Raw genomic sequence first — 23,120 nt, 5'->3', positions numbered from 1 at the left:
GCTCGTTGTCTCTTGGTCTGTTTAGCACTTCCTGTTCAGTGAGCCACTGCTAACCGGACTCTGGCCAACCCAATTTCATTGAACCAAAAATTCCAGCTCAGCCTTCCCATTCCAGGAGTCCGTGGTGGTTTAGTCATTCCTTCTGCACCCAGCCCAGCCCTGTAAAACCCCTGTAGATAAATAACTGTGCTTTGTGTGAGGGGACATGATGCTGTCTGTGTGTCTGTAGCCAACATACTGTTTGCCAGCAAATGTTCTTCAAAAGAAACAAAATACTACATTTTGTTTTTAAATTAAATACAAAAGGGTTTGTATTTAAATACACTGGTGTCTGTATGCTGGGGCTGCTCTGTATGTGCAGATCTGTATCTGTGGAGAGTCTGTGCTGCTGGAATTGCTCTGTAGATCCAGGTCTGGCTGTTGCTGTCTGTACCCATGAAGTGCCTGTGTTTCCACTGGCTGTCCTGTGCATCCAGGTCTGTATCCGCGTGACCGCGATTTCTTGTACAAAAGCTTCTGAGTTGGCCAAACACTGTTGGATAAAGTGAGTTTAATCATTTCTGGGCTCCTCACAGCTTTTTGTTACAGAAATTGAGGGTTTGGAGTCTCGTCTCTTTTGTGCCAATTCCTCAAAGCAAGAATGTCCTGTCTGGGGAGAACTGATCTCCAGTGGAAAATCTGTGTCCCTGAGGGTTCCCCAGCACTTTGTAGCACCCATGGAGGCTTTTGATTATAAGGCTGATTTTTGGAGGCTGATTTTTAAGGTTTGGGGCCCTTGTGGCTGTGGGTCCATTGGGGACATCGCTCAGCACCCAGCCCCTGTCCCTGTGCTGTCAGTCCAGCTGCAGGTGGGACCCCACTGCGTGCAGGGCCAGCTCCCAGCCCCCAGGCACAGAGAGAGACACAGCACTCAATTCAACTCACACATAATTTATTTGTGACAAAGGGGCTGTCTCCAGGCATGAGGGGATGTCACCAAGGTGGGGGGATGTCTCTGTGTCACTGGGCTGGGGAGGCAGTGGGGAAGGGGGGTTTGAACAACATGGTGTAGCCTGGTGTGAAGACAAGGTATCCTCATTTTGGGAAGGACACCTCGTGTATGTGTGGGGACTCACAGGGCCCAGTCTGTCCCCAGAGGCGTAACGGGCCCCAGGTGTGGCACGTCCCTGTCCCTCATGCTACCCGCGCTCGCAGATGAGCTCGACGACGCTGTGCTCCATGGGGACGGGGTCAAGGCAGCGGTGGGCGGCGCTGGCGGCCACCTCATCCAGCAGCCCCTGCACCACGCGCTCGTCGGACGCGAAGCGCCACAGGTAGAGCTGCAGGTAGTGCCCGTCCACCTGCACCTGCTGCAGCCCGAAGCGCCCCAGCGTGCGCAGCCGCACGCACTCCAGCAGCGTCTTCAGGCTGATCTTGATGATCCCCGTCAGCACTGACACCTGTGTGAGGGGACAGCGAGGACACGTGGCACGCAGGCGCAGGGATGGTATCCACACGGGATGTGGGGACCCTTGTCCTGACTGCACTCCGCAGGTAGAGCACGGGGATGTGTGGCACATGGACACCCTTGGCCTGGTTGCTACGCAGATCCCACTCTTCCCCCCAGAGTCTTAGGGCAGGGGACACTGGGGACACCCTTGTCCTGGACATTAGCTCCCAGGGACACCCTGAGCCCTGACACCAGGGACATGTGGCAGTGGGAAGGTAGGCAGTTAGGGACTTCTGGGGATGTTTAGGGACATGGTGGTGTCCCCATGACCTCACCTTGTTAAACTCAACAGGGCTGAAGATATCGATGCGCTCAGAGAAAAGCTTCTGGATGTTGCTGAGCAGGTGGGTGTCCATGGGGGCACTGAGGACATGGACACAGGGACACTCAGGGACTTGACAGAGCCAAGGATGTGGGGATGGGAACACAGGGACCGTCAGGGACCATGGAAAGGGTCAGAGGACACAGGGATGCTTTTGGGGACAGAAAGGTAGGGGAATGTGAGGATGGCCCCAGGACACGGAGACACAAGACAACTGAGGCACTCAAGGATGATGGGGATCACCAGAGGATTCTGGGACAGCTGTAAGAACACAGGGATTGTTGGGACAAACAGGGATCATCATTAGGACAGTCTGGGGATATGGGGACAGCTAAGGGCTGTCAAGACAGCCTGGGACAGTCTGGGATCATGAAGAGGGTGACGGGAAGATGCAGTGGATACTCAAGCAGTGACAGGTGCCTGGGTGGCCCAGGCAGTGACACAGGGAGCCTGGGGTTGCCAGGGTGACCCAGGGGTGGTGGGGCTGACCTGGGGGTGTAGCTGGGGGCATAGCGGCCAGGTGCCCGCGAGCTGCTGTAGACGGAGAAGGCACGCCGGCTGGAATCGCTGCTCTGCGCCCGCCTCACCCCCTCCTCGAAGAGCTGCCCGACCTGTGGGTAGCACCACACCCTCAGCACCCACAACCCCCTCCTGGGATCCCCCAAAGCACCCAGCATCCGTCAAAGTCTTTGCGAACCTCCCACACCCGTCCAGAATCCCCAAAGGGCCATGCAGGGATCTTGGACAACCCCCTCAGCCCCGGTGTCGGCCCAACCTGGACGTCTATGGCGGTGATGTCCTCCACCACACGCTTCATGACGGCGCGCACGTTGCGTGGTTCGACGGTGCCCAGCCAGTCGCGCGTCTCGACGCTCTTGCGCAGCATCTGCGCCACAGCTGCGCCCTGCACCTGCACGTAGTGGTCCAGCAGCCGCTGCGCCGCCGCCCGCGCCTCCGCACACAGCGCCGGCCCCGGCGTCACCGCCAGCCCCGAGTCCTGGGGGACACACACAGGCAGGATCAGCCCCGCACCTCCTCTGCAGCACTGTCACCGCTGGGAATACGAGGGGCATGAGCACATGTGGAGATGCTTCCCCTCCCTGTGACTCTACATCTGATGTCCTGGGGGCACAGGGACACTGGGGACAGGTGGGACATTCTGCCTGAAGCAGCATCACTGCCCCTCTTACAGGTCCTTGAGGCTTCAAGGGCTCTTGAGGCCATGCAGAACCCCCCTGAAAATCCCTCAGGGACATGCAGGATCCCCTTAGGGCCATTAGGACCAGGAGCCCTTAGTCCCCTAGGACCAGGCTCACCTGGGGCGGGAACTGCTCATCCGTGAGGGTGAGGATGTAGCTGATGGTGGAGTTCTCGTAGTCCAGGCAGAGACGGGCGAGAAGCAGCAGCAGGGCCGGGGGGGCAGCGGGAGCTCCCCGCTCAGCCGGGCCATCAGCGAAGCCACGGGCGGTGCGGCACAGCCAGCGCACAAAGGCCACCACCAGTCCCTCACGCACTGCTGTCACGCAGAACTCCCCCTGTGCCACAAACGGGGGGGCAGGTCACACCCCAAAACTGCCTTGTATGGGCTCCAAACTACCCTGTGTGACCCCTAACCTGCCCTGTGCCACCCACAGATTGCTCCAGTGACCCCCAAAATGCCCCTAGCCCCTTCAGCCTGTCCCCCCAAAGCACCCCACCCCGTGTTACCCCACCTTGAAGTAGGGCAGGCTGGCAAAGGCGACGTCCCTGGCAGTGAAGAGCTGCACGTAGGCCAGCACGGCCTTGAGCTGGCCCAGCACGGAGGCGGCCAGCGTGGCCAGCAGGTCGGGCAGGCCGGGCCCCTCTTTGCCAGGGGGCCGAGGGGCAGCCAGCGCCTGGCGCACGTCACCCAGGCAGCCCAGGAAGAAGGTCTGCAGGGCGCGCAGGTAGCGGTCGACGCGCTCGCGGGCGGCCCGGGCCACCAGCGCGGCGGCAGCGTCGGCGCCCGCGGGCAGCAGCTCGAGCAGCGCGCGTAGCCGGCGGTGGAAGCGGTCGAGCGCCCGCACCAGCAGGGACGTGTCGCCCAGGCCGCGCTCCAGCGCCAGCCGCCGCTCCAGCAGCGCGAAGTAGCAGGCGGCCAGCGCGGCGGCGAAGGGCTCCAGGCGCCCCGTGTCCCCGCCGAACAGCGCGCGGTACGAGCCGGCCAGCTGGCACAGTGTGCCCACGAAGGCCGAGCTGCCGCGGTCCACGAAGTCCAGGATGTCGGAGGCGGGCGGAGGCGGCGTGGTGGCCGTGCCCGAGGGGTCGGCCGCGGGAAGCTCGGCCTCCAGCGCCGCCAGCTCGGCCTCGAGGCGCGTGCCCGCCTGACTCAGGAACTCCTCGCTCAGCTCCTCGGCCGGCTCCTCCAGCTGCAGCAGCATCTCCACACACTCGGTGAGCTCCTTGGGGTCCAGCGTCTCCTCCCTGGTGGTCGGGAGGGCCCGGGGTTAACAGTGGCATGGCAGAAAACAGGGAATAAGCAACAGAAGTCATCAGTAGGCTCCGGAGTGAACAGCCCCAAACCCGCATTTCCCGGCGCTGCCTTCGGCAGGCTCCGGGTGAACTCACCGGAGGCGTGTGCGGAGGCGCTGGGCCAGGTCGGCCATGATGGCGTGGCTCTCGTCCTCGATGGCGCGGAAGGAGGGCAGGTGGCGGTAGTGGCGCAGCACGGCGCGGGCGCGAGCGTGGCAGCGCAGGGCACGAGCCGGCTCCGTCCCCGCCCAGCGCCGCAGCCGCCCCGGCACCTCCACCAGCGCCTGCAGCTTCCGCAGCAGCGCCTGCACCCCTGCAGGGACACGGGGTCAGCGGTGGGGACACAACGGGAGCAGGATGAGACATGGCGGTGAGACCACCTGCTGGATCTGCCCGCCAAGGGGGACACCCACCCCGTAGATCCGCCCCTCTGCCCCACATGATTCATCCCAATAAATCTCCTTGGATCTGCCCCCCGGATGGCCCCGCTCCGTACCGGCCAGCTGGGCGCCGCGGCGGTGCCGGTCCTGCAGCGCGGCGCTGACGCGGGCGCTCGAGGCGCTGATGGCCGCCATGTTGGCCGCCAGGTCGTCCATCTCTGCCTCCATGTGCCGGAAATCCACCTTCATCTTCCGGATGGTGTCTGGGAAACACGAGCCAAGTGCCAAGTCCCTCGGCTGCCTGGGAGTCTCCCAGCCCACCCAGGATTAACACACCACAGCCATAACCCCCAGGGAAAGCTGGTTGTCCACTGGCTGTCACTGGTCTCCAGAGTGAACCACCAAGCTGCTCCCCAGGGCAGCTTCCCAGTGCTGCCGGAGCGAGCACCCCCAAATTCCCATTTCCCACGGCTGCCATCAGCGGATTTCAGAGCGAGCACCCCCAAATCCCCATTTCCCACAGCTGCCATCAGCGGATTTCAGAGTGAACACCCCCAAATCCCCATTTCTCACGGCTGCCATCAGCGGATTTCAGAGCGAGCACCCCCAAATCCCCATTTCCCACGGCTGCCATCAGCGGATTTCAGAGTGAGCACTCCCAAGTCCCCATTTCCCACGGCTGCCATCAGCGGATTTCAGAGCGAGCACCCCCAAATCCCCATTTCCCACGGCTGCCATCAGCGGATTTCAGAGCGAGCACCCCCAAATCCCCATTTCCCACGGCTGCCATCAGTAGGCTCCAGAGGGAACAGCTCACCAGTGGCGGAGATGAACTTGTTGTAGTTCTCGTAGAGCAGGGTCTGCATGTCACTGTCCAGGGCGCGGATCTCCCGGCCCAGCGCGGCCTCGCGGGCCAGGAGCTGCCCCAGGGGACACTCGCTGCGCACCTGAGGGGACAACGGATGCACATCTGCCCCTGGATCCCTCACTGCCCCCTCTGGAGCCCCCTAATTGCGCCCTCCATAGTCAGTCTGGGACCCTCAGCTGCCCTGCAGGATCCCCAATTGTCCCCCCTGGATTCTCGGGATATGGAGGTGTTCCCCAGGAGCCCCCGCTGCCCTCCGGGGCTCCCCCCCGCGCAGGGCTAACTGCCCCGATCCAGCTGCTGCCCAGCACCTCAGTACCCTTCCCACACTGTGGGAACCGCTGTGCACAGGGAAGCACATCCATAAGCTGCTCGAGAGGGCTCTTTCTGGGATCCCCTCAGGATCCTGGGGGCTCGAAGGTTCTGGGGACCCTGCGGTCCTCCCCCACCCATCGAGATCGCTCGTGACGGGGACCTCCCGGGGCCCATCGGAGTCCCGGAGCCCTCGCCAAGGTGGGGGTGCCCGCGGGAGGGGTCTCCGTGCCCACCTTGGTCATGAACACCTCCGGGTCGAAGTGGGGCCCGTTGATGTCGGTGGGGTCCGGGACCGCCTCGGCCTCCTCGGCAGTGGACGGGCCATAGTAGCGCTGGAGCGGCCCGTGGGGACGCCGCCACCCGCCGCCCCCGGTGCTCCCGCCGGTGGCCTCGGGGCTGCCTGCGGCCCCGCTCCCCGTTGTCACCGCCGCCATCGCGCCGCCGCTTCCGCCCCAGCAGCCACTTCCGGCCTGTCCCTTACGTCACTTCCGACGCGACGCCGGGTTGCCATGGCGACGGGAAAGCTGCGCCGGACATGGCGGGGCCCAGTTACCTGGGCCTGGGGTGGCTGCCACGGGGACGGAGACAGCGCGGCCCGTGTCATGCTGCGCCATGGGGACAAGAACTCTCATGAGGACGCTGACATGAATGCAGACACCGACCCTCGAGGGGTGAGCGGCCGCTGGCACCCTTAACCCTGGGCCCGTGTCTCTCACTGTCCCTTTTCACCACTGTCCACCTGTCTGCAGGCCTCCCTAGTGTCCCTGTGAGTCCCCGTGAGTCCCCAGTGCATCCTCGTGCTCATCTCCCCGTCACACCGGGTGGGGTCCTGGGGACCCCCACCCCACCCGAGGGTCCCACTCCAGCCCCGGGGTGGCTCCGGGTGACGCTGGAATTGGGCTGTGAGGCCGCAGGTACCACCAGGTGATCGGCCTTGCACCTTGCACAAGGAACAAACGTCTGGGCTAAAAGGTCTAAAATCAGCTTTATTTACAGCAGGAAAGGCAAAACAAACCCTGCCACGGTGAGGGCCGGGCTGCTCTGAGGGCCTTTCGTTGGGAGTCACCTGCTCCAGGAATCACAGGCCACTGATTGTTCCCAAGGGAAAGAGCCCAGAGCTGCCACGTTGCACTAGGAAAGCAGGAAGAGCCAGAAGAATTTCCTGCTGCCTCCTTTGTCCTTGCCTTTCCTGCACGTTTTTTCCCAAATGTGGAAAAGAGCACACCTAATCCAGCCAGGGTGTGTTTTTGTGAGCAGTTTGGTACATGGGACAACATTCCCTTCATAGCTGTGGACCCGAGTTAGCCCAAGGGCAAAGGAACACCCAGCCACCCATCCATGAAGAGTGTTTGCTGGAGAGTCTAAATCAGAGGAGGAGGAATGCCTGAGCCCTGGCTGTTACAGGAAGAGAGAAGCAAATAAGCAAACACACCCCCCAAGGTAAGGCAGGGGTTCCTTTTGTACCTTCTAAATGCATAAACAAATCAGCAAATCCCTCCTTGACCCCCCCCCACTCCCGATAGCACGGCGGGGGGAATTCCACCTCACTTTATTGGCACTACATCTCCCCAAAGTGCTCTAAAACCAGGATGCCACAGTAACCACAATTAACTGCACCTTCTGCCACCAGATTTCTTTACCCCGATTTAGTAAATTAATTTGCACATGTGTGGGAAGGTTCTGGAAGGTTCCACACAAGTGCAAATCCATGTGGTTATGGACTCCCTTCCCACAGGGTCCAGCCCGGTTTGCCCTCCAGGATGATAAAGACAACCGAGCCAGGATTTAATAAAAGCCCTGCTCCCCTGCATCTCTTCCCTGCTACAATGTGAGAGTATCCAGGCCCAGATCCATTGCTAATTCCACCCGAATTAGCAATGCACAGGTTTCCTTTCACAGGTTTCCTTTCAGCCCAGGGATGTGGTCTGCAAGTCCCAGGGAAATGGAGAGTGGCCACATGGAATGTAAGTCACACGTTGGTACTCCCAAATCCCCTAAGTCAGCATCCTAAATCCTACAGCTCACGAAGCGCAGCTGAGTTACGGAGTACCCACAAGTCCCTGGATTTGTTAGCTCCTGGTTTTCATTGAGGGAGGTGATGTGGAAGAGGCCCTTAGAAACAGCCCACAGGATGCGGACAAGGCAGGAGGTCACGACCATGGTCAGAGCCATGACCCCAAAATCCCGATAGACATGAAGATCCCTTCGGAGCCAAACTTGTTTTGGAAGAGCTGTCTGGGCCCAGCCAGAGCGATGACGAGCTGGAAGGAGGAAAAGTCACTGGGAAGGTGGAGGTGTGGCTGGAGGCTCCTCTGGAAAACGTGTGGACAGGTCTGTGGACGGTGGGGTCTGGCCTGTGCCACCTCCCAGCCCGGGCTCAGGTCCCTGCCCGGGACACCAGGTAGTAGAGGATGAAGAAGATGAGGATGAGCGCCACGGACACGGCGAGGAGCAGCCGGCGGTTGTCGCGGCCGGAGCGCGCCATGCCGGAGAAGCGCTTCACGCTGCCCGTCAGCAGCCCTGTCACGCTCAGGAAATCCGAGTCCTGGCAGGAAAAGACACCTTGGAGGCCTTGCAGAATCACAGGACTTCCTGAGTTGGAGGGACTCACAAGGATGAGCCAGTCCAGCTCCAAGCCCTGCACAGGACACCCTAACAATCCCAGTGCTGATATAGGGCTTCTCCCTTAAGGGCTTTTGCTGTCCCCCCTGTCATCCCAATTCCCTGATTTGCACAGAAAGCCCCGTGTCCCGTTTGCCAGGTCCTTACCATGCCATCCAGGTAGCGGTTCTGTTCCTCAGCATCCTTGTCAATATCCAGAGCCAGCTGCAGGGCAAGGCAGGAAATGGGCATTAATGAGCTTTTAATGTCCAGAGGACCTCTAAAATCTGAAATGCAAATTATTAAAACAAGCTGCTCCTTTCCCAGCTGCAACAGACACACAGGGGCTTGTCTGGTGCAGGAACAAGGAAAATGGCATTTCCCTGTCAGGCAGGCGAACTTTTCCAGCTCTGAAAATAAAGCCTGGTTGTCTAAATCTGCCAGCTAGAGAGGGGAGTTTAAACCCTGGGACACAATGGCAGGAATTCACCCTGCCCTTTTACACAGTGAGTCTTCGACTTCTTTCATGGTTTGTACTACACGTTTAATAATAATTTAGAGGTTAAAGCTCTAAATCAAAGTATTTGATGTGAATAGGAGCAAACCAGCTTTAAGAACAGTTACACAGAGACACAGGTATTTTCCAAAATTAATCTACCTGCCTTTTTTCCATTAATTTTTCCCCGAGGAGGTGAGCTTAGCAACACCCCTGTGTTCAGGTTGGACAGGGCTTGGAGCAACCTGGTCTAGTGGAAAGTGTCCCTGCCCATGGGAAGGGGTGGGACTGGATGAACCTTAAGCTCCTGTCCAACCCGAACCTTTCCACGGTTCTGTGATCCCCTGCAGGACTCCCAGGTAATCAGAGCCTGTCCTTCACCTCAACACCTGCTGTGACCTCAGCACTCACCGACTTCAGCCTGGTGACCTTGCTGGCCAGGCTGTCGGCCATCCGCTTGTTCTCCACATCCAGCAGGTCCTCCATGGCGCTCGGACTCTGCCCTGGGGAGAACGAGGAGGACACATCACCCCTGCCCTGCCACAGCACAGCTCTGTTCCCATCACAGCCCCTCCTCGCGTGGTTTGCGCCGCGGAACCTTCTGAAAATGTGACCAAAACAGCACAGACTTCCCCCAAACAGGCCAGGGCGAGAACCCAGACTTGCACCCTGAACTGCCACCACAGCCCAGCAGCGGCTGTGGGGGTTCCATGGCCAGTGACCTCCAGGGGTGAGATTTGGGTGAAACCCAGCAAATCCGGGGCCCTTTGCCCCTCGGCCGTGTTGGGGTCTCTCGGCATTGCCCCCCATTGTGGGGCAGTTGGGCTCCGGGGGGGATTAGGATTTCCGGGGCAATTAGGGGCTATGGGGGCAGCTGGGGGCTCAAAGGGGTACTTAGGGTTTATGGGGGGCGCTTAGGGGTTCAAGGGGACAATTAAGGGTTAGAGGAGGCAATTCGGAGTTCGGGGGGGGCAGCCCAGGACCCCAAAAGGGGACCAGGTAGTCAATTATGGCTTGCGGGGGGGGTTATTCCCGGGCTATAGGGGAGAAATCGGGGCACTGCAAGAGGCCCCGTGGGGTTCAGTGGGATCGGGAGTTCCTCCTCCCTCTGACCCGCTCCAGCTCCTTCTGCCCCCCAAACCTGTCCCTGTCGCTGTCCCTTGTCCCCTCACCTCGGCCCCGCTCCGCCATGGCTGCCCCGGCCCGTCCCGCCCCGCCGGGCGGAGCCGCCACGAAATGTCCGCCCGCTCTTCCTCCTTCTCCTCCTCCTCCTTCCCCCCGGCACCGGGACCCTCGGGCCGCTCGCCCGGGCCGGGGCGGAAGGGCTGGAACCGCCCCCCGAGGGATCCCGGTCCGCAGGTACGGCCAGCGCCCTGCCCGGGCACAGGGGCGGGACTGGGGGCTGGAGGAGAAAACAGCGCCTTGGGGACAAAACCGGGGGGGATTGGGGACAAATACAGGGCTCTGGGGACAAGAATAGGGGTCTGGGGACAAAAAGAAGTTTTGGGGAAATAATTAGGGGTTTTGGGGGTGGGGAAATAGAGGTTTAGGGGAAAAAAATAGGAGCTTGGGATAAAATTAGAGGTTTGGGGGGGAAATAGGGTCTTGGGACAAAAATAGAGGTTTGGGGGGGTGGGGGAGTAGGGGTTTAGGGACATAAACAGGGTTATGGGGACAAAAAAGGGGGTTTGGAATCTACCCAAATGGTGAGGGAATGAGGTGCCAATGTGAGGAGGCAGAAGGAGTATGGAAATGGGGATATGCCCAATGATCCATTGGTTAATGTCATCCCTCCAAAACCAGAGGTGGATCCCCTCTATCCCAGCCCCTGCGCATGGGGATGCTGTGTCCCTGCCGCGGGCCAGCCCAGCCTCCTGTCTCCACAGCTTTCTGCCTTCCAAAATGCAGGATCTGCCTCTTTTGGTCCCCGCAAAAAGCCCCTCTGGGGCTGCGTGGGCAGGAGGGGACAGCCCGTGTAATTCCCAAACCCCGGGGGCCCTGAGCCTGGGATCCCGGCGTGTTGAGGTTGGTGTGACCAGCTCAGCCTCATCCTCATGGCAACACGGAAGCCGAACACATGTCCGTGCTCAAATCTGCTGGATTTCCCCCCACTGCGAGTCATGTCCCATCTCCCTGGGCTCGCGGGGCTCCGTGAGCCGCTAAACCGGTGCCGTGTCCAAAATAATCCCGCGGTGCTGCGCATCTGTTCGCTGGCAGTGTCGGCAGGGACATCCTCTCCCGGGGGTGGCCGGCTCCGGACGCTCCTTTTGGCCGCGCCTGCAGGGATCGGCCATAATCCAACCCGCCACCAAACCCTCCTGGGTCTGCTTCCCACCACCTGCCAAGGTAGCTCCGCCTGCAGCCGGAGGACGCTCTCCCGCCTGGCTGCCTTGTCGCTCCATCCCTTGTCACTCCACGGCGATGTTTCTTGTTTTATTTGTTATTTTTCCCACTGTGTGGCAGTAGAAATCAGGGCAGGCGGGGAGGAGGAGGAGGAGGCAGGGAGCTATTTCAGGGAGCTGCTGTTATCTGCTCCACGTTAATCTCCAGCTGGTGGGGGGAAGGTTTTCCCTGAGTGCTTTCCTGGGAGGGCATATATTCAACATTGAAAAGCAAAGCGAGGAAGAAGAGGATTAGCAGGAGAGAGAGAGGAAGCTGGCTGCTGGCTTTGCTCGGGTTATCCATCTGCTCCACTTTTATGGATGCAGCAGTGTGAGCAATATCACTTGGGATTTTTTTTGTGTTGCATTTTTTCCCTCCTTGTTCTCTCCACCCCTTTCTCTCTTCCCGCTCAGAGGTCTGTGTGCTGAGCTGCTTTTCCATCACCCTGGAAATCCCCTCGCTCCTCTTCCTCTGGGCTGTGTCATAGCTGAGCTGTTGGGATAATGGAGCTCCAGGCTGTGGTATCCACGCTGGAAAGTGGGGAGCAGGACACGGTTCTCAAGGTGCTCCAGGTCTACAACCAAGAGGTGAGTGAGCATCAACGCTTCCCTCATCTCAGGAACTCCTAAAAAAATTATTATCCAGATCCCAAATAAAGCCTGGCCAGGAAATAAGAGTCAAGGTGAGGACCGAGTAGGAGTATCTTTTATGTTAAGGCAGTTTTGGAGGTGCTGACATAGTCCAGGGAGGAGCTGCAGGTGAAACGGTGTTGGGATTTGCAAGTCAAAAGATGATTGGAGGTGACTGCTGGGATCTCGTATGGGCACGGCTCTGAAAGCCGTAAATAATGAATGTAGAATATCAAACCCCAACGATCTGGAAGCAGAGATGGGAGTGTTTCTAGCCTTAAAGTAGGAAAAGATTATCCGTGGTAGTAAATCTCTGCTTGGAGAAAGGCGACTGAGGGGAGACCTCAGCCGTTTACAGCTTCCTCCTGAGGGGCAGCGGAGGGGCAGCTCCAGTCTCTGCTCTCTGACCAGTGGCAGGATCCAAGGGAACAGCTGTTGAGGTTTAGGTTGGATATTAGGAAAAGGTTCTTCCCCCAGAGGGTGGTTGGCACTGAACAGGCTCCCCTGGGAATGGGCACAGCTGCAGTGCTGCCAGAGCTCCAGGAGCGTTTGGACAGCGCTCTCAGACACAGAGTGGGATTGTTGTGGTGTCTGGGCAGAGCCAGGAGCTGGACTGAATGGATTGTGTGGGTTCCTTCCAGCTCAGGATATTCTATGGCTCTGTGAAATACAGACTCTAGTTGTCAGAGAAACTCGGAGGTTTCCCCTGAGAGGGGCTGGCCCTGTGGATCACTCTGACTCACTCTGCACCATGCTGGAGTAGGTGGAAGCCAGCAGGGAAAACCTGAGGAATATTTTGCAAGAGTGTGAGAGAGTCAGTGTGTGGAACTATTCCTAACAGTCAGATTTGGAATGGGGAGATATTGGCCAAGAAGGAGCAGGTGTCTGTTAAGGACAGCACTGAGGATTAACAGCACCAGCAGCAGGTGCAAACAGTGCCCCCAAACCACGATATTTCCTGTTGGATTCCCACAGCTGGGTCCTTCCTGGGGTATCGAGCCTAGGGAGCTTCAGCTACAGGGGTTGCTGGCCTGTCTGGAGGAAATGGAGCAGTCAAAGAGGATTATGAAACTGCAGATAAACCTGGCACAGCCTGGCATTGCTTCTGCTGCAAGACTGATGGTTCTGTATGCTTTTCCTGCGGATTTGTTTTAATTCACTATTGTGCACGCAGTTTTTGCTTGCTGGGAACATAATACAGCTAAAGCGAAATCCCAGGTGTGGCCAAAATATCCCCGAATGGGATTACAGCCTGAAAAGAGGATGTGCTGAGGGATGAACAAGCAGCCTGCTTGTGGAACACGGCGGTGCCAGGACTGAGCCATCAGCTCCTGGTAGTGTGGATGGATCAGCTCATGGAGCTCACACTCAGTCTGGCTGGAGTACACCTGTCCTGCCCCCACACCTGGGGCTGCTCCAGGCACTGTGTCCATCGCTGCTTCCAGGCTGAACAGAACCAGTTCTATCCCTGGGCTCTTGGTGACTGCACACACATAATCAGTGTTTTATGGATTTTAAACGTTTTTGTTCTCCAAGCTGGGATCAAACGCTCTCTTGGTGTGAACAAGGATTGCCTCAATCACTGGGAGGTTCTGCTTCTCCCCAGGCACCTGTGATCTCCAGTTCCATGGGAACAGGTTTGGTCAGGAAGGAGACTGTCAGTGAAGAACAAACAAAATAGCAAGAGAAACACAATGAATAGAGATCAGGAGTGTTTGTTAGCATGGGGACAGGATGGAGTGTGGAGATAAAGTCCCTTGTGTTTAGAGAATCACCTGGATAACCACGAGGATCCATTCCCATGTACCAAGGAGACAAGACTTCTTTTGGTCAGGAAAAGGAATAATAAATATCAAGGGGAGACGTGTAGGCACAGCTCAGTGGTATCACTGAGCAGGGGAATTACCAGCTCTTACAGGATATTGGGATTGGGATGAATACCCACTGTGCTGCTGCAGTATTTAAACTAAATCCATCTGTCAGCTGGCCTGTGGCATTTCACTGGTGCTGTGGAGCCAGGGGTGATGCCCATGATGTGGGGGGGACTGTCAGGACATGGTGTGTTTGCTGTTGCAGCATGTTTTGGACCTGCTGCTTTCCAGCTGAATGGCTCTGCTCTGGTCCCATGGAGTTAACCTATTCCTCTTTCTGATTGATTTTGTTTTTCCCACAGAAATCTCAGTGTTTCATCTTCGAGGATGAGGAGCGGGAAGAGAGGAAGGTAGGCACACGCTGCTTGCTTTCCTCCTCTGGTCAGTGTGTAAATCTGCTGCTCTGTACTCATGTCCAGCTGGGCTTGGCAAGCAGCTCCCACAGGAGAAGAACTGAAAGTTTTCCATTAACTTGGTTAGGGAATTGTGTGCTTGGAGTGTCTGGCTCTGTTCTTTCCATCAGTATTTGGTGGTTTTGGATAAAGATCGGCATCCAACTGCCACTAGCAATGGTTCCATGATCCATATAGTCCCAGTTATGGATGTGATCTCTGGTGCCTCTGGACAGGGATCACAGCAGTGCTGGCTCCGGGGGAGGGTGAGGGGCTCTGCTGGGAGCCAGCAGTGGGATTTGCCAGGAGCTGTGTACTAGCAAATCCTTTGAGCTGGTGTAATCTGGCACTTGGAGGGAAGGAACACTCTGCCTGCTCATTCCTGCTCCTGCCTGGCTGTTCTAACATAAGAATGCCTGTTTTCCCTGGGTTATTTTCCAGCTGGCTCAGTTCTGTGGTCAGTTCACTGGTGGGTGGTGCCAAAGCCTGTGTTAGCACAGCAAGTGCAGGCCAGGCGACCCGGGTGGGGAGTTGGACCTCCTTTGGCTGTGCCAGGGCCAGCAGCTGCCACATGGAGCGTTCCAGGCACAGCCTGAAACGTGGGACTGGATCTGATGAGATCTGAGCTCTTTGTCTTGCACTGACCCGCTGTGTGAGCTGGGACAGTCACACAGGACGTGGCTTCAGGCACAGTGTCCCACTTTTGGGATGTATGCCATGAAATATGAGAAGAACATCACCACTACTTCCTGGTGCTTGGGTGTTCAGATGGTTCAGCTTCCGGCACACACCCTGAGATCTCTTTCCCCTGAGCCAGCCTGAGGCTTTGGTTGCTGGGACTGTATCTAAAACTCTGTCTCCCTGTGAGGTAGGAGAAGAGGAACAGCTGTACTTCATCATTTCTCCAGGATATGAGTTTGGGGCACACCATGGGCCTCTGAAGTTCAGTTTTGCTTCATTCCTTCCCTCGGTAGTTTCATTTCACCAGGGTAGAGTGAGGTTGGATATCAGGAGGAATTTCTTCCTGGAAAGGGTGGTCAGGCATTGGAAGGGGGCTGCCTAAGGAGGTGGTATAGCCAGCATCCATCTCTGGAGGTATTCAAGAAATAACTGTTCCATGCTCTGCTCTGGTTTTGAAAGTGCTGATTGGTCACAGGTTGGACTTGATGGTCTTGGAGGTCTTTTCCAAGCTGGATGATTATGATTAATGACTAATGATTATGATTAATGATTCCAACCTTAATGATTCTCTGATTATTTTGAAGTGTAACCAATGAGGCTGTTAAGCCAGTTACAAACCTCATTTTTTGGGTTCTTTCACTTTTGTAACATCACAGAAAGACACGTGCTCTGAGCTGCGTTGTGTTTGAGGTCTGGTGGGCTCCCCCAGCAGTGTGTGTGGGTTACTGGTGTGATGAGAAGTGTTGCCACACGTGGTTCAGCCTTGAGCTGCCCGTGTCTCTGAGGCCTTACCCGTGCTTTCGTGCTGCTCCGTGACTCACCGTTCCCCGTGAGCTTTGCAGCCCCTGTGAATTGTGTTAGTGGGGCTCTGCCAGTCTGTACTCGTGGAAGATCTGGGCCAGTAGGTCTCCAGACAGCACTGAAATTAAGGAGATGCTGCTTATTTGAATCTCCTGAGATCTCTTCACCTTTTTTCCCAAGGCATCAGGTGCTCTCCTCACCTCCCTTGGGTCCTGTGTCCCTCCCTTGTGCAGTGGGCAGGTCAGCCCTGTCAGTCTGAACCATCCTCACCAGGGCAGAGCTACAACACTGACCTGTTTGTGCTCTCCCTTTGCACCCAACACCCTCTGCAAGATGTTTTTTCCTGGTTGTTCTTGCCCAAACTGGTCAGGATCAATGCCAGAGCCAGACAGTTCCTGAGTACTGCCAAGTGCACACTCGAGCAGGCCCAGGTGACACTGCTGTTGTCCAGGGCAGAACGTGCCAGGGCCGTAGGGAGCCCTGGGAAGTGTCAGTATCCAAGGCATTGCTTGTTTCCAACTGCACAGAAAATGGCCCAGCTGCTGATCAAGTTCCTGGAGAGGGAGCTGCAGCCATCCTGCCAAGTCACCTGCCTGGAGAGCATCCGCATCCTGTCCCGGGACAAGCACTGCCTCGACCCTTTCACCACCAAGGAAGGCCTGAAGACCCTCTCCAGGCACGCTGGCATCGATTACTCTGAGGAGCTCATCCGGGAGGTCCCAGACTTGGATGTAATCCTGGAATCCCTGAAATGCCTATGCAACATTGTGTTCAGCAGCACCATGGCGCAGGAGCTGACGGCGGAGGGACGGCTGGTGGTGGGGCTGGCCCGGCGCATCAAGCTCTACAACGAGCGGAGTCTTCCTCATGACATCAAGTTCTTCGACCTGCGCCTGCTGTTCCTGCTGACGGCCCTCAGGGTGGACATCCGGCAGCAGCTCGCCCAGGAGCTCCGGGGAATCAGCCTCATGACAGACACCCTGGAGCTGACCCTTGGGGTCAAGTGGTTGGACCCCTACGAAGTTGCCACTGAGGAGGGACTTCTCCCACCTTTGCCTCGGCAGGAGGCGGAGCGAGCCATGGAGATCCTCAAAGTGCTCTTCAACATCACCTTTGATTCCAGCAAGAGGGAGGTGGACGAGGTGAGCTCCTTGGTCCCGTGGCATTCGTGTGTCTCTGGGCTCTGGCTTTGCAGGTTTTCTCCTCCCTTGCAATTTCTCGTTTCCCAGACTGATCCTTGTGCACCCTCAGGGTGGTGAGGGACTCGGGTATCTTTAGGGCACTGCCTCTGTCCAGTGCAGTATTGTCCCTTACTTTGCCTGTACTTTTAGCGTTCCCAAATGGAGAATTGAGAGTCTGCTTTCCCTGGAACGCCCTGCAGTCCATGATCAGGCTGCTGGAGGGGAAAATGGGCTGTAGGCTCTGGGATGTGTGGGATCCCCTTTGCTGATTGAGGTGTTTCTTTCTCCATGTTGGAGCCAGGAAGATGCTGCTTTGTACAGGCACTTGGGTGCCCTCCTGCGCCACTGCCTCATGATCTCTGCCGATGGTGAGGACCGCACCGAGGAGTTCCACAGGTCTGTGTTGGGAAGAGCTGTGCCAGCTCCCCCAGGCACATCCTGCAGGACCTTGGGCAATTGGGAGGGACTCTGCAGACCAGCAGCTTTTGGGTTTAGCCTAGGGATCCCTCACACTGCTGAAGCTCAGAAACAGGCTTTCCTGCCCTGGGAATGCCATATGGGAATGCCATGGCCTCCTGACCCCTGAGATCTTGTTTCATGTTCTGTGTCAGGCTGTCCCAATGGTGACATCCACCTCAGTGGGCGACTGGCCAGGGAAGAAGTGTACTGCTTTAAAACGTCCATGAGGTGGCCTTAATTAGTCTTAAGCCATGCTGAGAAATTGGCTGTGTCATGTTGCCAAGCATTATTGGTGCAGGGGTTTCAGCTTGGAGCAGGTGACACCACCTTGTCCCCAAGACTACATAGTTGGGGGGATCCCAAGCAGCGCTGGTGTGGAACATCAGGATTAGGAGTGGCCAAGGAGACTCCAGAGGCAGACCTTGGACCACCCAGATTGGTCCTGCTTGGCTCTGTGTGACATCTGTGGGTTCTCAGATGTCACTAAAGTATCTCTGGACTCTCAGCATATAGTTAGCTGCCCAAAAAATATCTTAAGTTATCCCCTTTCAGTGGTGTGAGGAGCTTGAGATGCTCCAGGAAAACTTGGATTGCCGGGTCCTCACACTCCTGCAAGTTAATGACAGGCCTTCATTTCTGCAGAGCTGAAGGACTTCTGTGAGCAAAGCTCCACCACTGTGTCTTCTCTTCTCTTTCACACGTGCAGCCACACAGTCAACCTGCTGGGCAACCTGCCCCTAAAGTGTCTGGATGTGCTCCTGACTCCCAAAGTGCAGCCTGGCTCGCTGGAGTACATGGGCGTCAACATGGATGCGGTCAGCATCCTCCTGGACTTCCTGGAGCGGCGCCTGGACAGGGTGAGTGGTGGGGCTGCTTCTTCCCACGGGTCCAGGGCACCTTTCCCTCAGCCTGGAAGAGCTTGCTGGGAGCAGCATGCTTGGTTTGAAGTTAGCCCTTTGTGGGAGGGACAGGTTTTGGCAGAGCTGTGGTTGGTGGGACTAAACCAACATCCCTGAACTGGGAAGGTGACTGCCATTGCTATTGAGGACTGCAGGCAGTGAGATTGGTGGAACAGTGGATGATTAGCTGATAATTAACAGGGTGATTGACAAATCAGCCCTGTTTCACTCAGCAGTGATCCAGTGGGCAGTTCTGGAAACCAGAGTTCCTGTTATTTTTAAGCTGACTACAGTTTTCAGCCTCTGGAGTTGTTCCAAAGGGCCTCCAACTTTTACCACTGCACTTCTCTGCCCTGGATGCCCTGCTTAAATATTTCTGGCACTGCCTGTGCCACAGCAAGTGGTGTGGGGAGGAAGGAGGCACTGAATGCCTGTGGCAGAGATTGGGAAGCTCCATGTCCCTCCATCTCCCTGATGGTCTATGCTTGTGTTCTCCAGCATGAGCCAGACAAGCTGAGCTCAGCACGACTGACGTGCTGCTCCTTCTGGGGATGTTTCTGCAGGGCCACAAGCTGAAGGAGAGCTTGACCCCTGTGCTGAACCTGCTGACGGAGAGTGCCCGAGTCCACCGGCAGACCAGGAAGTTCCTGAAGGCCAGGGTATGCTGTGCTCAGCCCCACATTCAGGGGTGCTGCCCTGAGGGGAGGGGAGGGGAGCAGAGCCCTGCTTGTGGCCACCCTCCAGACGCCTCTGCTATGGGTGGCTTTGGTACCCACAATGACCTGTCACCCTCACTGTGGCCCTGCAGGTGCTGCCGCCGCTGCGGGACGTGCGGAACCGGCCGGAGGTGGGGAATTCCCTGCGGAACAAGCTGGTGAGGCTCATGACACACATCGACACCGACGTCAAGCACTGCGCCGCCGAGTTCCTGTTCGTGCTCTGCAAGGAGAGCGGTGAGTCCTGGGGGGCTTCCACAGGGAGACCCTGAGATTGGGACCCTCTGCAGGGCTTCTGCCTTCCCTCAGGACAGCCCTGCTGAGTAGGGATAAGGGGAGAGCTCCAGGAGCTCTGTGGGAAGGAGGTGGTGTCTCTCAGGCCAGCGGTGAGGGACAAGCTGTGCTGGAGGACACCCCAGCACCCTGCTCACAGCCTGGCCCACATTCAACTCCCATGCACGGGCCTTGCTCCCTGTCAGCACCTCCTTGTCTCCACAGCCTGGAGACGTGGCAAAACCATGCTGCTGGGGCTGGTGGGAACACAGGGCTGCAGGCAGGAGGGGAGCACAGGGTGGTCTCTGTCCCTTCTCCTGGCAGTGTCCCGGTTTGTGAAGTACACGGGCTACGGGAACGCTGCAGGGCTGCTGGCGGCACGGGGCCTCATGGCCGGCGGCCGGGAAGAGGGGGAGTACTCGGAGGATGAAGACACGGACACGGAGGAGTACAAAGAGGCAAAGCCCAAGTAAAGAGATCCACTCCCCATCTAGAAATCCCCTTCTCCCACACCTTCCTCCCTCCCACTCCTGATCCCTCTTCATCCCTTTTCATGCACCTGCTGCCATCTCCCTGTTATGCTCTTCCACCCGCAGCAGAGGTGGAAGAGCCTGTTTTTCCTACCCCTCTCCAGAGCTCAGTGTTGCTACACCCAGCTGGTTTTTGGTTCCTCTTTTTCCCTTCCCTCTATTTTTTTTCCTTTCTCCTTTGTAGTGGGTGGTATCTTGAGGGTGGGGGTTCCCATGGCCACCCATGCATCCCCCACACACTGTTCAGTGTCCCTGCAGGTTGGGTTTGTTGGGATTTTCTCCATTAGCTTTTGTCTCCTGCCTTGAGGAGAGGGAGGAAATGTCACCTGCCCTCATGTACCCCATTTCCAGTGGCACTGTGGCATTGGCAGGAGGGGATGTTAGAGAAAAGGGAGGTGTTTGTAAGGATGTAGGTCAGAATCCCTAGTAGCACTGTGATGGCACTTGGGGCTCAGGGCACGAGCAGCGGTGACAGCCAGTGCTGCTATGCCATTCCTCTGCTCCATGAGGCTCAGAAGAATTCCAAACAGCCCTTTGTCTCCTGCTGTCCCTGCCCTGAGCCCTGGCTTCACTGCTCTCTGTGCAGCATCAACCCTGTGACGGGACGTGTTGAGGAGAAGCTGCCCAACCCCATGGAAGGGATGACGGAGGAGCAGAAGGAGCATGAAGCCATGAAATTGGTCAACATGTTTGACAAGTTGTCCAGGTACTGGGACATGGTGTGTGTCAGGGTTACATCTGTCACAAACCTTCCCTTGGCTGCGTTCCCAAGGCCTGGAGGGATCTGGGAGTGGGAGTGGCAGGGGATATAGGGGGCAACTCTTCCCTCAGCAGGGCTCCATGATGTGCAAGGGAAGCACTGCCAGCTCCTCCAGCTTTGGCATGATGGGACACTGTGGAATTCCTTGCTGTGCCTGTGCTGTTCCCAAGCTCGCCAGCTTTGTCTTGGTGCTTGGAAAGGACAGCAGCCTCTGTCCTGGGAATGCAGCTCGGGGGGAAGCAGCATTTTATGGAGAGACAGTGGGGACAGATGGCAGCCAGTGCCACCAGCCACTTTTCCTGTTGGAATGCTTTCTCCAGTTATCTCTGACCCACAGGAGCCCAGATGAGTTCAGGCTTTCAAGAGTAGGAGGGAAGTAAGTCCATCCTATGTTGGAGGGAAAGGAACACGGACACCACTGTTAGTTTTCCTCTGGGAATCCTGAACCACACAGAAGAGGACTCTAGAAAGGAGCCTATTCCAGGGAATAGGATTGTGCTTCCAGGCCATTGCTTCACCATGCTGGAAGTTTTAGGGCTGGGACCGTGCCCACTTCTCAGAAGGGATCTTTAGCGGTGCCAGGGGTGTTCCAGGCCATTTCCGCAAGCCCCACTTTTGCTGCCATATTCCTGGTTTGTTCCCATGCTGTGCTGCAGCTCTGCCTTACCTTTCCCCTCTTCTCCTGGCTTCAGGGAGAAGGTGATCCAGCCCATGGGCATCACTCCGAGCGGCAACCTGGCACCCATGGAGAACGCCATCCGCAACATCGCTGACGAGCGCTCGTCCTCCGACTCGGACCTGGGGCTGGACTGACCCAGCTCCCGCCCCAGCCACGGAGAGCCGGGCTCCAGCCACTCTCCCTCGGAACTGGTGCTGCACCCAGGGGCTGGCACTGCGCCAGGACTCTCCCTGTGGGATCTGGATCCAGCCTGGACCCCTCACAGCCCACCACATGGAACACCTGCCTCCTTCCCAGCTCCATAGCCACCTCTCCTTCCAGAGGTCTCAGTGACCTGGCTCCACCTCGGTCTCTCCTGTCAGCAGCCTTGAGGACTTCACACTCCAAATTGCTTCCAGGACTCTCCAGTAGGATTTTTTGGTTTTAAATATGTGCTGTTTGGGAAGAAGGGTCAGGGGGAGGTTCTTCCTGCCACTCTATCAGGGTTCAGTGATCCTCGGGGCCTCCTGTGTGCACATGGCTGTGTGTGTGCCCAGCCCCAGAGTGGGGGCTGCTCCCCAGGAATGCCGTGGGAAGGGGGGCTGCCAGAGAGGGGGGTGGGCCTCCAGTGGGAGTGGGATCCGCAGGCACGGTGCAGGCGGCTGTATCCATGTCCGTGCACACCCAGAATGTGTGGGTGAGCAGAGCAGAGCCAGGGAGGCCTTGGAAGCTTCCAGCATTCCATTGGCCGCAGGAAAGAGCGCGCGGGCAGCTGCTGGGAATGCTCTAATGTCCCTTCCCTGGCACCGGGCACTGTCCCTGTCACCACCCAGCTGGGTTTGGGCATTCACCTCTCCCCACCTCCCACTTTCCAGACAAAAGGCCAATACCTGTGCTCTGTCCTTGGCTCATCCTTGCTGTCCCCAGGTCGCTGTGTCCCCCAGGGGCTGCAGCCAGCCCGGTGTAGAATTGTCTTTATTTTTATTCCTGTTTTCTTTGGAAAGAAAATCTTCTCATCTGTCTCATGTATCCGAGTTCCCAAACCTCCCATCACGAGTAGGAATGCATAAGTGACGCTAGAATAAAGCCAATCTGATATGTAGGAGTGTGGCAGTGATTCCTCCCAGCAAGGAAATCCCCGTGGCAGAGCATCCCAGGTGTTTCTGCCCATGTGTCCTTAAAAGCTGGGGGTGTTCCTGAACATGGTCTAGGAGGTGAAGAGCTGGAGGGAAGCTTTGCTTGGTTTTCCAGTTTCCGCTGCTGAGGCCCCTCGAGTGCTGTGTCCAGCTCTGGGCCCCTTGTGGCAAGGAGGATATTGAGGGGCTGAAGTGTGTCCAAGGGAGGGAACAGAGCTGGGGAAGGATCTGGAGCACAAGGAGCTGAGGGGGCTCAGTCTGCAGAAAAGGAGGCTCAGGGGGACCTCCTGCCTCTCCACAGCTCCCTGACAGGAGGGTGCAGCTCCCAGGGAGCAAGGGATGGGACAAGAGGAAACAGCCTCAAGCACTGCCAGGGGTGGTTCGGGTTGAACATCAGTAAGAATTTCCTCATGGAAAGGGGCTGTCAGACATTGGAAAGGCTGCCCAGGGAGGCAGTGGAGTCCCTATCCCTGGAGGTGTCCAGGGAAGGCCTGGATGTAGCACTCAGTACCCTGGGCTGGTGACAAGGTGGGGATCAGTCACAGGTTGGACTCTCTGATTTTGGAGGCCTTTCCCAACCTGCATGATTCTGTGTTTCTGTTTAGTTCCTGACTGACCCCCAAGTGCCATTCCAGGCTGCTGGGCTGAGGACAGCCCTGCTGTGTCACAGTGTGAGATTTTAGGCCAATTGCATTTTCTCTTTTTAAACTAGCAACCCCCCCACCCCGTCCAGCCCTTCTGTGTGCAGACACAGACCCTGATCCCTTCCCAGCTGTTGAAGCTTTCCCAAGCTT

The 23,120-nt window shown here is 57.4% G+C and overlaps 3 protein-coding genes and 1 long non-coding RNA gene across 5 annotated transcripts; 2 read left to right on the top strand and 2 right to left on the bottom strand.

The window, feature by feature from the left end:
- Positions 1 to 916: 916 nt before the first annotated feature.
- On the bottom strand, positions 917 to 6,310 carry VPS51 (VPS51 subunit of GARP complex). Its single transcript, XM_068194440.1, has 10 exons — positions 6,095 to 6,310; positions 5,499 to 5,628; positions 4,798 to 4,944; positions 4,398 to 4,614; positions 3,524 to 4,253; positions 3,128 to 3,346; positions 2,587 to 2,808; positions 2,301 to 2,422; positions 1,765 to 1,852; positions 917 to 1,439 (listed from the first exon to the last, which is right to left on the bottom strand). Exons 1-10 carry the CDS (start codon positions 6,293 to 6,295, stop codon positions 1,179 to 1,181), a joined length of 2,337 nt encoding a protein of 778 aa, XP_068050541.1. The 5' UTR covers positions 6,296 to 6,310; the 3' UTR covers positions 917 to 1,178.
- Positions 6,311 to 6,314: 4 nt separating this feature from the next.
- On the top strand, positions 6,315 to 7,095 carry LOC137476281 (uncharacterized). The gene is made up of 2 exons (XR_011000302.1): positions 6,315 to 6,532; positions 6,858 to 7,095. It is a non-coding gene; the product is annotated as an uncharacterized lncRNA (long non-coding RNA).
- BET1L (Bet1 golgi vesicular membrane trafficking protein like) lies at positions 6,828 to 10,276 on the bottom strand. Its single transcript, XM_068194449.1, has 4 exons — positions 10,131 to 10,276; positions 9,370 to 9,461; positions 8,631 to 8,687; positions 6,828 to 8,406 (listed from the first exon to the last, which is right to left on the bottom strand). Exons 1-4 carry the CDS (start codon positions 10,147 to 10,149, stop codon positions 8,239 to 8,241), a joined length of 336 nt encoding a protein of 111 aa, XP_068050550.1. The 5' UTR covers positions 10,150 to 10,276; the 3' UTR covers positions 6,828 to 8,238.
- RIC8A (RIC8 guanine nucleotide exchange factor A) lies at positions 10,191 to 22,292 on the top strand. Of its 2 annotated transcripts, none has more exons than XM_068194441.1 (11): positions 10,191 to 10,317; positions 11,754 to 11,927; positions 14,143 to 14,190; positions 16,242 to 16,856; positions 17,197 to 17,291; positions 18,061 to 18,211; positions 18,817 to 18,912; positions 19,062 to 19,206; positions 19,567 to 19,711; positions 20,359 to 20,478; positions 21,225 to 22,292. In XM_068194441.1, exons 2-11 carry the CDS (start codon positions 11,844 to 11,846, stop codon positions 21,343 to 21,345), a joined length of 1,620 nt encoding a protein of 539 aa, XP_068050542.1. In that variant the 5' UTR covers positions 10,191 to 10,317; positions 11,754 to 11,843; the 3' UTR covers positions 21,346 to 22,292. The 2 variants fall into 2 exon arrangements, with proteins under 2 accessions (XP_068050542.1, XP_068050544.1); XM_068194443.1 differs by lacking the exon at positions 10,191 to 10,317 and adding an exon at positions 11,423 to 11,670.
- The last annotated feature ends 828 nt before the right edge of the window (positions 22,293 to 23,120 follow it).

The sequence above is a fragment of the Anomalospiza imberbis genome, chromosome 6 (genome assembly GCF_031753505.1).
Source record: "Anomalospiza imberbis isolate Cuckoo-Finch-1a 21T00152 chromosome 6, ASM3175350v1, whole genome shotgun sequence".
NCBI classification, from domain to species: Eukaryota; Metazoa; Chordata; class Aves; order Passeriformes; family Viduidae; genus Anomalospiza; species Anomalospiza imberbis.
This window is presented reverse-complemented; position numbering and strand designations above follow the sequence as displayed.